Source organism: Mus caroli, chromosome 19 (genome assembly GCF_900094665.2).
Source record: "Mus caroli chromosome 19, CAROLI_EIJ_v1.1, whole genome shotgun sequence".
NCBI lineage: Eukaryota > Metazoa > Chordata > Mammalia > Rodentia > Muridae > Mus > Mus caroli.
In genome coordinates, this window is record NC_034588.1 from 31179642 (window position 1) to 31193203 (window position 13562).

Below are 13562 nucleotides of genomic sequence, written 5' to 3' on the forward strand. Positions count from 1 at the left end.
AAAAAAAAAAAAGAAAAGTCTTCACTGAGAGAACATGTTCATTAAGGCTGGATAGCAGGCAAGCCTACGAAGCATTTTCCTCGTTGTCTATTGATATGGTAAGTCCCTTCCTATTATGGTTGTTCATCGATGTGGGAAGTGCCATTCTATTATGGTTGGTGATATGTCTGGGTAGATGTTCCTGAATTCTAATAGCTGAGAGGCTGAGCAAGCTGGAAGGAGCATTCCAGTAAGCCACAAATCTCTATGGTCTCTGATTCAGATCCGGTCTCTGGGTTCCCACTTTGACTTCCTACTGTGCCTTCCCCTTGTGACTGAACTACACCTGAGAAAGGAACTAACCTCTGCTCCCCAAGTTGCTTTTGGTCATAGTCTTCATCACAGTGATAGAAACACTAACAAAGGCATCGATGATACCTATGAGTCAGCAAATATTGACCAAGAGTGACCTCAAAGTTTATAAATGCCAGAGGACCAGGAGGCCTGCCTGAAAGGGTATCTGTTAGATCTTAGAAGGCTACTGCACCTGTGCATTCTCATATGCTTGCACAAACAGGACATGCATGGATTAGAAAATTTTCATAAGGCCCCAGTCTTAGATGACTTGACCAACCAAGATTCAATCAACATATCAAATCCCACCCTGCCTCCTCTCCTTTCTCCACTGCTCTGAAATCAAGATTCTCTTCTCTTCCCCTTGGCAGTCTCTGCTCAGGCTCAGGCGTCTGTCCTTCCATGGGCAGTGGGAAACTACCACTGTGGTAGGGAATTGTATAGAGTGGTTGGTGCCTCCTTCGGAGAGAAAAGCGCCCTCCTCGTTAGTCCCTTAAGAGCAATGCTGCCTTTCCCGTACAGGGTCATGCAGGCAGGAAGCTCCCCTATGCACATATCCTCATCCCCCCCGCCCCCAACCCCCGGACCACTTTCAGCCATGCCTTCAGAATAATGCTGTCTTTGCCATGCAGGGTCATGCTGATACAGGCAAGAAGCTCCTCTAGGCATGTATTCTCATCTTACCCCCTGGACCGCTTTCATCCATGCTTGATTTCTTACTCATGGGAAAGCTGAAGCCATGGTCTTATTTATCTAGATCTCTTTCATTTTTTTTTAACTTTATTTTTGCTTCAGTGACTTGGTTGCATCACTCAGACCCTAGTCCAGGGTAAGGGTGTCAGGAGCCATCATAGGGCAAGCTAATAGCCAGCAAGTGATCTTCCTGAAATGACATCGCTTTAGAATAGTATCTATGATGAAGCTCCAGTAGGCAAGCGCCACCATTGTAGAGGAATCTCCTATCATTGTCTGATTGGCTGAGAAAGGTGATAAATACCTAATCACTTGGGGAAAAAGAGGAGATGGGGTTTCCTGGCAAGACAGGAGGAAGAGGGGAGGAGGTGTTGCAGGGACAGTGAACAGAGGAGGACAGAGGGAGAGTTGTTGGAAGGAAGGTGGAGGACAAGTGCATGGCCTGGAAAAGCTGCAAGTAGTGAATTCATAGCTGGAGAAGAAAGTAGTGTAGAGGGATATCTGCCCAATATAGGCATGCAGCTTATAAGTATACAACTGAGTTGCATTTTCTTTGAATGGGCTTATTAGGATTAGAGATTCACTGCAACAAACTTGTGTTTTCCTTTAATGGGCTTATTGTGGTTGGAGATTTACCACAACAAAATGGATGGCTCCCCAACCTATTGATTAGAGCTCAACTAACCTGAGATTAAAAAAAAAATCACTGTCAATCCTCTCATTCCTAATAGAAGGCTAGGGTAACGATCTAAGCTGCAGCTGTGTGTGAACTAAAAGCTCACTGGGTCTGAAGGGCCTACAGAGAACTGCAGAGAGGCTAGCCACAGGTAGACAGCTTCAACCAGGGGCAGCACCCCAGCCTGGAGCTGGACTTGAGCAGACACAGTGAAATGACCGGGCATCTACACCTGAGAGAGCCTTTCCGTGTTTGCTTCCCTGAATCTCCCCTGTCTACTGTGACCTAGACAGCCAGTCTCTGAATCGAACAGCAGAGTGAGTCAAAGGCACAAAAGGCTCCAGATCAGGTAATAAGCATCATACATTGATACTTAAAGATGAGAAACACAATAAATATCTTTTGGTATTTAAGGGATGATATTCTGAATCATTTAACTGGCATGGAGTTAAAGGAGATAGACACCTTGTCATTTACTGGTATTGCAATATTTATTCTCTTGATCTACTATATCTTCTCAAAAGACAGGGCCCTAGATAAAGAAAATTGCTTGCCTTAGAAAAGAGATTACAGGTGACACTAGAACTAAAGGTTCAGGATTTTATAGGTCAAGATAAGCAAAAGAAAGAAGAAAATATAGGTTGGAGACAGTACCTGGAAGAGACGCTAGAAAAAAAAAGGATTCAACGATTCACAGATCAGACTGAACAAACAGCAAGGAGATAGAGATAAAATTTGGAAGCAACGTCTAGAGGATAATTTACTAAAGCTAGAAAATCAAAATGAGGTAGGTGCTGTAATATCAGAACTACAACATAAAGAGAAGCTAAGGATCTGGAAACAGGGCTTAGAACGGAAGACACAGGAAATTATAGAGCAACATGAAAAACAGAAAGAAAAATTTAAGACTAGGCGATGTGGCCTAGAGGAAACACTAGAGCCAAAGACACAGGAAATTATAGATCAGAATAAAAGACAGAAAGGTGAAAATGAAGGTGGGAGGCAGGAGCTGAAAAAGATGCTAGAACAAAGGATACAACAGCTCACAGATCAGATTGAGCAGCAGAGAGAAAATAATGAGGATTGGAAGCAAGACTTGGAAAAATAACCTTTTAAAATTAATCAATCAAAATAAAATGGACACTCTGCTGGTCCATCTGGTCCTACTGTCCCATGCCGGGGTCCTGCGCCATGAGCTCCACTCAGTTCAACAAAGGCCCATCCTACAGACTCTCAGCCAAGGTCCAAATATGACCCCTAGGAGGAAACCGAACTCTGAAGCTGGATAGAGGGACTCATTGGCCTCTATTGGCCCTGACTTCCAGAAGGGTCTGAAAGATGAGGTTATCCTATGCACACTCATGAACAAGCTGCAGCCCGGCTCTGTCCCCAAAATCAACTGCTCTATGCAGAACTGGCACCAGCTAGAAAACCTCTCCAACTTCATCAAGGCCATGGTCAGCTACAGCATTGTCTTAGTCAGGGTTTCTATTCCTGCACAAACATCATGACCAAGAAGCAAGTTGGGGAGGAAAGGGTTTATTCGGCTTACACTTCCATGCTGCTGTTCATCACCAAAGGAAGTCAGGACTGGAACTCAAACAGGTCAGGGAGCAGGAGCTGATGCAGAGGCCATGGAGGGATGCTCTTTACTGGCTTNCCTCCCCTGGCTTGCTCAGCCTACTCTCTTATAGAACCCAAGACTACCAGCCCAGGGATGGTCCCACCCACAAGGAGCCTTTCCCCCTTGATCACTAATTGAGAAAATGCCTTACAGTTGGATCTCATGGAGGCATTTCCTCAACTGAAGCTCCTTTCTCTGTGATAACTCCAGCTGTGTCAAGTTGACACAAAAATAGCCAGTACAAGCATGAACCCCTGGACCTCTTTGAACCTGTTTGAGAGCAGGAAAATGGCACAGGTTCACGTGTCTCTGCTTGCGCTGGTGGGAAAGGCCAAGACCAAGACCAAGGGGCTGCAGAGTGGTGTGAACATCATGGTCAAATATTCAGAAAAACAGTAGAGAAACTTTGACGACACCACCATGAAGGCCGACCAATGCATCATCGGGCTGCAGATGGGCACCAACAAATGTGCCAGTTAGTCTGGCATGACAGCCTATGGTACCAGGAGACATCTCTATGACCTCAAGAACCGCATCCTGCCTCTCATGGAGCACTGAACCATCAGCCTCCAGATGGGCACCAATAAGTGCGCCAGCCAGGTGGGCATGACCGCTCCAGGGACCTGGAGGTACATCTACGACACCAAGCTGGGCACCAAAAAGTGCGACAACTCTTCCATGTCCCTGCAAATGGACTACATGCAGGGCGCCAACCAATGCGGCCAGATCTTCGGACTGGGGCAGCAGATATACAACCCCAAGTATTGCCCACCGGGCTCTGCAGCTGACGGGGCTCCTGACTGGGATGAGGGCCAAGGCGAGGTCCCTGAGTACCTGGTCACTGCCAGGAGGAAGCCAGTTACTGAGCACCCAGGGGTGCAAGCATCTGCATTGCATCAGCAGCCCTGTGTAGGTTTGGGGGTTTTCATTGTGTTTTGTGCTTTGAAACTGGTCATCTCTTTGTATCTCTCTCTGTCCTAAGATTCACGGCAACCCTCCTGCCTCAGTTTCCCGAGGGCTGGGATGACAGGTCTGTGCTATCTATGCTCACCCACCATGCCTCGCTTCCTTCCCGGGAATGACCCACCAAGCAGGGAACATGACTATCCTTTGTGGGATAGTGAGGCTGTGCATTTCCCAGTGGGCTGGTCCCAAAGAGCTTCCGGTTTCTTCATCTCTTCACATCAGTCTGTGGTTTGTGAACCCGTGGAAATTGCAGGCAGTGTCAATGAAAGAAAACAAGAGGTTGTGTGTGTGTGTGTGGGGGGGGGTGGTGCCCCAGAAGTATTGTGGTCACTGGACTTTAAAATACTGCAGGCATTCTGAGGGACTAAATTTGCTTTCCCAAGACTCTCAGACTTCACCCTCCTGTGCCCAGTGGGGAAACTGAGGTAAGCCAGATGTGACTCCAACACCTGTTGCCCTCCATCGCTCCTCTGGTTCTTGAAAGTCTCAGTTCCCCCTGCGTCCCTGCATCGGCCTGATTAGCCTTGGAAAGTGCCCCATATGATCCACAGGGCCCCATGCGCTCCCAGATAATGTGAAATTCCCTGTGTGGACCAACAAAACAAAACAAAACAATAAAAACCTCTGTCTCTAAGAAAAATAAAATAAAATGGATAGCAGGATATCAGAGTTGAGATATAAAGAAAAATTAAAATGTGGAGGCAGAACCTTGAGCAGAGAATACAGGAACTCAGGGAACAGGAGGAGCGTCGAAAGGAGAAATATGAAGCATGGACACTGACCTTAAGGGAAGAATTTAAAATCCAAATTAAAGGAAATACTTAGGTAAAAACAGAAGCTAAAATTAGAGAAAGCCAACCAGAGGTTATTAGAAAACAAGTTTAATCGACCCAGTTAGTACCCAGATGATGGCTATCCACAAGGTCATCAGGAATTGGAATGGCAGCCCGTGGGTGAACTGAGGAAATTTAAGGAAAGTGTCACTAATTTTGGAATACATTTGCCATTTGAAAAACAAATCCTGCCTACTTGGGCTATTAAAAATAGACAATCCCCCAAGATTGGAAGTATATGGCAAAAGCAATACTAGAACCTGTGTCACATTTACAATGCTTCTCATGGTGGGAGAGAGAAGAGGGGGGATATAGTAATATCATAAAAATTAGAGAAATAGAAAAATAGGAATCGGTTATCAAATTTACTTTTACACAAAACATTCCATAGCTATATCTTACACTGGTAGAAATCTTTATAATTGTTACAAAGTTGAAGTTATAATTTTTGACATTGGTACAGAATTCATTTTTGATTTATTGTGATACAGATTGAAGGTTTTCATTGATATAATTTTCTTCTATTGATACAAAGAGTTAAAAATACAAAGCTTAGACCCAGTCCTTCTATAACTACTATTACAAACTGTTTTTAAATGTTTGTGCAATATGAGTTAAGGGCCAGATTACAAACTCATGGATCTGAATTAATTAAAAGGATATTTTCAAGATATTTCAATTAGAGAGGGCTGAGAACAGTGACGACTTAACAGTTCAGATATGTTTTGCGTAAATAGATAGTTTTCAAAAATGTCAGAGATCCATAGAATGTGACAATTAATGGTATTTGACCACTTGACGCTGAGACATATCTGCTCCTGACTGCATCCCCTTTCTTCAGTTCAAAGAAGATCCTGCCCATTTCTTCTACAGACTCACACTTTCCATGAGAGGACACAAGATACAGGATAGTTGACAGTTTAGTTCTGCTGAGACAGAATAAGCTAGTCCTTCATAATTCCTATTTCACAAGGTCGTTCAGTTGATCCTGGGACAGAAGGCTACAGATTGGTGCTTCAATGTGTTTTGGGCAGAGGGACCATTCAGGTGATCAACTGTCTCTATACATTGGTTAAGTTTTGGAAGCTATGTTTTGTGTTCCTTATACTTTCAGATAATTTTTAATTCATTCTTGGATTTCTGACAGGGTTGAAGATTGGGTGTAGTCTCATAGCCAACCAGAGTCTTTGAGCATTGAACAAGATGACACAGACTTGAGAGGATGGTTTTCAGATAGTATACAACCTGAAACCAGGACATAATTCAGGTGTAGAATTACGCCTTTTAAAGTTAGATGGATGGTAGAGTGTTGTCTAATTGACAAATTGTTGGACGGGATGTCATTTATACATCATACTGTGTGATTTACTTCTCATACTTGTTTTTCAGTTATATCTGGGAGAAGAGTTTTGTTTTGTTTTTTTATTGGACAGAATAGGTGAGATGTAGAGAACTTTCCCTTAGTGGTCTGATTATCTAAGAAAGATGACAAGTAGCCAATCGCTATTGAGGAAGCAGGTTTTCCCAGCAAAATATCAAGAGAAGGGGAGGAGGAGGAGGAGGGGGGGGGGAGGAGGAGGAGGAGGGGGAGGAGGAGTTGCAACAGATTGCAAATGGGAGGACAGAGGAAGAGTTGTTGGAAGGAAGATGGAGCAGAAGCACATAGCCTGGAGAAACTGCAAATAGTAGGAATTTCATAGCTGGGGAAGAAGGTATTATATAGGCATGTCTGATTAATATAGGCATGAAGTTTATAAATATACAACACAGTTATATTTTCCTTGCATGGGCTTCTTGAGGTTGGAGATTTGCCACAACACTCGAGAAATCATTTTAGGAAAGATTCCTGCTATTAATATGCTTTTCCTGTTATTATCAAACATATATGTCAATCACTAGATGTTAACCCATCCTTTTGAGAAGATCTCTGTAGCTCTATGAAGATGTATTGTTTTCTAGTGATGCTATATAGACAAATGGATGACTTCTTAATTCTTAATGATGATCCTGTAAGAATTCCTAAAATTATATCAGTGTTTATTAATCTCTTTTACAGTGGGACTGCTATTAAATCCTTTTCTTATAGTCAAAAGTGCAATGAAAACCCTGTCAGTCTTCCACGTGTCACCAGTTAATTGCTTCTTAGATAGTATCAGACTTTCTGCTACTCAGAGGCTATTAAACAGTTAACCAAAGGTCATGAATAGGGAACTACTGATGTATTATAGGTACTAGGACAGATAAAATATTAACTGGCTTTATCTATACAAAGCTCCACTAGTAAATTAGTTATGTTTTTTAATTCTCAGTGAACTGGTGGAGCTGTGATCCGTGATGAATGTTTAGGCAGACAAATACTCATAATGGTTATGCATGTAAACATGCACTGTTGTAAACTTTTTACTCTATTTATGATTTCAATTTGTGTAAACTTGTGATGGACTTTCTACCTTGTGATCTTGTATTCTGAAAGATGTAAAAGTGCCAAGGACAAAAAGAAAAGTCTGAACTGAGCTAAGGAAAACCTTTTAGACAAATCTGAACAGAAACTTTTAGAACAGAACTAAGGATAAATTTTTAGCCAGGGCACAAGAGTACTTTTTAGACAGAACTGAATTCAAGAAGAATTTAGAAGTAAAGACATACATTGAAGCCAGGCAGTGGTGGCGCACACCTTTAATCCCAGCACTTGGGGGACAGAGGCAGGCGGATTTCTGAGTTCAAAGCCAGCCTGGTCTACAGAGTGAGTTCCAGGACAGCCAGGGCTACACTGAGAACACTGTCTCTAGAAACAAAACCAAAAACAAACAAACAAAAAAAAAAGGACACACATTGAGAGAAAAGGCATTGAGAGTAAGAGCATTATTGTGACATCAGAGCAGGAGGGGAGAGCTAGATTAGAAGAAGAATGCAGAGTGGAATAACTTAGAAATTATAGGCAACATAAAAAACTAAGAGAACAATGTACAGAATTCAGAGGGAAAGAGGAAAAAAGAAGAAGCTGCAGAGAGAGCAGAAGGACCAGGCAAGCTTGTCCTTACCATGGGACAGAACCGTTCTTTTCTTAATAACAGGGCAGGCTCAGTCTTATAAAAGAAACAACGCTTTCTACTAACAAACATGGGTTTAATAGGTTTAACATTAAACTTTTCTAAGATTGGAGCTCATTTTTCATCCAGAGTGAGTGAGGTTTTTTTCTGCACTGGTGCTTAGTGTTTTTCGCCACATGCCTATGTAAGTATGGATGTGGGTAAGTATGTAACTGTGAGAATGTATGCATGTGTAGGTGTTCAAGTATGTAATTATGGGAATGCATGCAAGCTGTGCCTAACTGGATGGAAATATATAAATACGGATGTATGAATCTGTATATGAATTTATGTGGGTTTATGAATATTTGCTTATGTAAAAGTTTTTCCTTCTGTGAGTATTATTCTCTTCTCCTGACTCAATAGAAGCTTATTCCTCCAATCTTCCCCTAGCCCAACAAGCAAGAGTCAGCTGGACAAAAGGAGAAAGGCTCAAGCAATTAATCCTTTACTTAATCTCCTGATGTTTTAGGATGAGGAGCTAAGTGTCAGAGACTACAAATTCTGTCCTCTCAGGAACATAGAAGGAAGGTCAGCTACAGTAGCAAAGGTATTTAGACTTAGATAAGTAAACTATTATTATACAACAACCCTAAATATCTCCTAAGACACAGTCTTCCCTCCATATCTCCTAAGGCAAAAAAGTCTTACCCTTCAACAACACTCTTTCACCTCTGCTTGGCTGCCTCAAGAAAAAGCAAGAAAGAAGACCCAACCATGGCTGGCCCCCAGCAAAATGGGTAGGTCTCCATGTGTTTTGTGAGTATCCAGCAAGGTGGCCTTTGCATTATTGGTGGTTGGGTTGTCCATTAAGGTTCTAGAGAAGCTGCTTGTGAGATCTAGGGTTCAGGACCCTTTTAGAGCTACTGAATCTCAGTTCCCCTGCCCCCTCGCAAGGCCTATGGCTATTATGATATCCCAGCTGTTTGCCTTTTACCCAAAACCTTCCTCCACTGAGCAGACTGTGCAAACCTATCAACATCAGAACCATGAACAGGATGACTCCATAGGAGGAAGCATGCCCGGGAACAGGTCAGTTAAGGCTCTAAGTATAGAGTGTCAACATATACAGAAATAAGGTGAGCAATGAAGAGAAAGCCTTTACCTCATGTTGCTGGGACTCAAAAGTTGCTCCATAGCACTTTAATTCAGGCCAAGAGATGCTTCCAAACTCAATCAAAGGTGTTCTAGGGATTCTAGGATAAGCAAGGTATTTATATATGGAAGGATTACCAGACAGTTTGCCACACCCTCAGTTCCTAAGTGAAACTGGCAAGGTTCCAGTTTAGAGAAAATGAAACTTAGAGAGGGCTGTCCTATAGCTGGGGAATAAGTTAGTTTGTGTTAGATCTGCCCAATCTAGATGTACAGCTTATAATTATAACTGGATTTTTTGTTTTTTATATGGGTTAATTATGGGTGGAAATTCCAGCAACAAAGACATGCTGATTTAGGAAGATAATGGGATTATATCATTTTCATGCTGGGCTCCAGGTAGCCATTGTGCTGAAGAGTTCAGCTCAGAGCTTTGAAATTTTCCAAAATTCCAATGGACCCCTCCCCTCCTAGAAGAGACAGCTCAGAGAGCACTTGGGCCAGAAGGGAGAGGTTGAGTAAGGCCCTACTACCTCATTCCCTAAAGACCACTCAGTTTAAAGGGCGCACTGTTCCAGCAATCATACTGTGCCTGGTTGCTGATGCTCTATTCCACCCCTGGAAACGATATAAAAACTTGCCAAACGGACTGCTGGAGGTCACCTCCTCTCCTGCAAGTCTGAGATGACCCCAGAACATTGAAACAATAAATACTTCTTGGTTTTTGCATCAATTCCTGGCTCTGTATGTTTCACTCAGGGGTCCCTGGTAAGCTCAGGCTCACCAGAGTCTTACAGTGCCAGGGTATAAATGAGGTTTGACATCTAGTGTTTGGAACAGAAAGAGTAGAGGCGAGGATGTATATTTTCATTAACATGACAGAATATTTTATTATGATCACATATACCAAAAAGGCATTGCAGGGTCCATGATGTGTGTATAACAGAATGCTGGAGAGAGCATGTGGCAGAATGGGTTTGCAGGTGCTTGGCTTTTCTGTGTTTTGTTGTTGTTGTTGTTTGTTTGTTTTTGTTTTTGAGATGTTGGTCTGAAAACAATAAAACCCACATCATTTATATCCTCCTGTGAATTTCTTACCATTGTTTTGGATTTCCTTCCTTTGTCTACTGAGACTTCAACTGTGACCTTATCAATGGTCCAAACAACATTATGTGAACTGGCCAGTTGAACATGTGCTTAGCAAGTACTATGGTTTCTAGTAACCAGAAGGTGATGGGTAAATGGAGCCTAGAGCACCCAGGGAAATGTGGATGCTAGCATCTAATACTGCATTTATACAGCCCCTTTGACTTGTCCTCATTGTTTTTAAGCTCCTCCCCTGCTACAAAGTCACAACATTTTCTTAGACTGTCCATCAAACCAAACTCATTGTTTAATCAAAAATTTTCTGAGACCGAGGCTAGTGTAATTGTCCATCAGCCTAGCAGAGGAAATAGAAAGTTTGAAAGGATGTGGTTCTGAGGCTTCCTAGTAAGGTGTCCCTTAGTCGTGTTCTTAGTTTCTCTATTTTGCTTTTATAGACAGCAGTGTAGCCAGGTAAGCAAAAGGGCAAGGACTGAGCGCAGTCTCCAGCTGTGCATTTCCACATAAGGTTATTGACTTCCCTACAATCACATAGCACCTAAAACCATGCTATACAGCCAGAGGTTTCTTTGATGGGGGCCTTTAAATAGACTGTGTTTCCTATAAGTAAGACTTGATCTTGAACCTGAGTTTGGGTCAACTGAACAAATCTTTTCCTGAGAACTTTCTTCTCCCCAGCTCACACATAATGAGAGATATTAATGTGTATTAGTCTCATTTTCCTTATACACCACTGATTGTACTGAGCAGAGCCAAATGGCCACCTGGAGACACTGCTAACCAGGGTTTTTACTGAACTTTGCTGCAAATTTGATATGTGATCTTGGCTTCTTTGGATGATGTTTCTAAGCCATATTTACTTACAGATTAACCAGAATAGTAATAGGACTTTCCTTATGGGATTGTGGTGAGATCAAGTGGAAAACTGTGCCTGTTGATCAAGGATGTTAAGTAACTGTGAGCACTGTTTTAACAGTAGGACAAGTTTTCTCCATCAGGTCAGCCTAAGCCAAGCATTGGATAGAAAACTACCTCACTGAAATTTCCCTCCAGCAGACATTAAGAGAAGTACCACAGGTAGTATCCCTGTACCAATGCGAAATTTCTGTTCTGAGATTTAATCCAAGGCAATGTAGATATTTCTATTTTCAGGCTCAAGTTAAACGCCCTAGACACAGCCAAGCACAGTGCCTAGAATGCCTCTTCAGTGCTGATACTCAGTACCCTACATGCAGAGTAGGGTGAGAGGAAACTTGTGAAAGGAGGACCTCTCTCTCCCAGCTCCTTCTTCCAGTTCTGTGCTTAGAAGGATCTGTCTAACAAGCCATAATAAGCTTTAGATGCAGATATCTAATAAAAAACTCTGACCCATCATTGTTCCTGTTTGAAAGAACTACAGGGATGGAAATGGAGAGAAGCCTGAGGAAAAGAAGGCCCAGTGACAGGCACAAAGTGGAATCCAGCTCAAGGGGAGACCCCAAGGCCTGACACTATTACTGAGGCTATGGAGTGTTCACAAAAAGGGATCTATCATGACTGCCCTCCAAAAGATGCAACAAGAAGCTAAAAGAGTCAGAGGCAGGTATTTGCATCCAACTAATGAACAGAAGCTGCTGACCCCTGTTGTTGAATTAGGGAAAAGCTGGAAGGAGCTGAGGAGAAGGGTGACCCTGTAGGAGGACCAACAGTCTCAATTAATCGGGACCGCCAAGATCTCTCAGTCACTGGACCACCAACCAGGCAGCATACACCGACTGATATGAGGCCCCCAACACATATGCAGCAGAGGACTGCCAGGTCTGGGTTCAGTCAGAGAAGATGTTCCTAACTCTCAAGAGACTGGAGGCCTGAGGGAGTGGAGAGAGGTCTAGTGAGGTTGGGATTAGGAAGGGAAGGGACATCCTCAGGGAGACAGGGATCAGGGAAGAGGTATAGGATGTGGAACAGTCAGAGGGTGGACCAAGAGGGTAATAAAATCTGGAGTGTTAAAAAAACAAAGATTAAATAAATTTTTTTAAAAGATACAAATACATTATTTATAGTAGTACTAGCCTTTGCTCAGCTTTAGAAAGAAGACTAGAAACATGAGCAAACGCTGAAAAGAATACTAGAAAAGATTCTCTCGGGGAGAGCAATATGACTATGAAACTTTCGTGCATAAAAATTGTTACTTAGTAATCGTCAGGGAAACAGAAAAAGTGTGTATCATGTGGTAACCACGAATTTGGCAGTGCTCATGGTTCTGTGAGTCTCTGGGTCAGCAGATTAGGTATTCAGCTTCTTACTCAGAGAGTCCTTGGCATAAACATATTCGCAAACCACACAGTGGGGAGAGCGATCGTTGAAAGACAAAACACCCAAGCAAGCATAGGATGAGCATGTCTGAGGGTGGGTGCAGATAGACATGCACCTACATTTGCTCTTCAGGGAAAAGAAACACTGAAAACTGCAGAGAGGCTTAGTTTTGAAGACCGGGAAGCTGTAGGCAGCTCAGTCATTGTCCCGCCACTCACTCCATCCACAACAGCCTGATGACCGTCTCCTTTAAGAAGATCTCAGTGTGCTTGTGCTGCTGCATGAACTGTGGGTTACATCTAATGGCTGCCCCCAAGGTAACAGGGAGCAGCTAAGAGCACAGAGCTTCTACTTAGGAGACCCTTTGAAAATTTTCATCGGAAACCTTTCTGTTCTCTGTTCTCCACAGTACATGCTCTGCAACCTCGTGGCAACCCTCTCTCCTTCAATTCCTTTTATGAGTTGTTTGTTCTTTTCTCTTTTTTTGACTATTAAAAGAATCACTTTATTTTTAATGAACTCACAAGGAAAACCACAGCACAGCTGGTTTAAGGGAGCCAGCCTCAAACTCTGGGCCTGTCCCTGAACTGCTATATAGTTAGGAAAGCCATTCTGAAGCACGAGGGCTCCACCCAGTGTTTTACACATTCAATGACGCTGTTATACATTTATCTACCATAGAAAGGAAAGAGCTATGAAAGAGTTGACACTAGGAAAACAGTTACCTTTATAGTCTCTTTCATGACCAGTATGTCCTATTGGCAGTCTGTCCTTCCTCATCATCCATTACCATTTCTTGATCTGCTTTGTAAATATTAAGATAATCCCAAAATAATCCCAGACTTACAACAACT

General features: G+C 42.7%; 1 protein-coding gene and 1 pseudogene across 2 annotated transcripts in view; one reads left to right on the forward strand and one right to left on the reverse strand.

Annotated features, from left to right (window-relative positions):
* Window positions 1-9403, reverse strand: part of LOC110285865 (interferon-induced protein with tetratricopeptide repeats 1-like) — a 14613-nt gene extending 5210 nt beyond the window's left edge. The window contains exon 1 of one of the 2 annotated variants that reach the window (XM_021152327.1): window positions 9320-9403. In XM_021152327.1, coding sequence (XP_021007986.1) covers window positions 9320-9351 — 32 coding nt within the window. In that variant the 5' untranslated portion in view covers window positions 9352-9403. Of the gene's footprint in view, window positions 1-3965; window positions 4007-9319 lie in introns of those variants that run through there. The other variant, XM_021152326.1, reaches the window with a different exon arrangement.
* On the forward strand, window positions 2894-4192 carry LOC110285866 (annotated as a pseudogene).
* Window positions 9404-13562: the final 4159 nt, after the last annotated feature.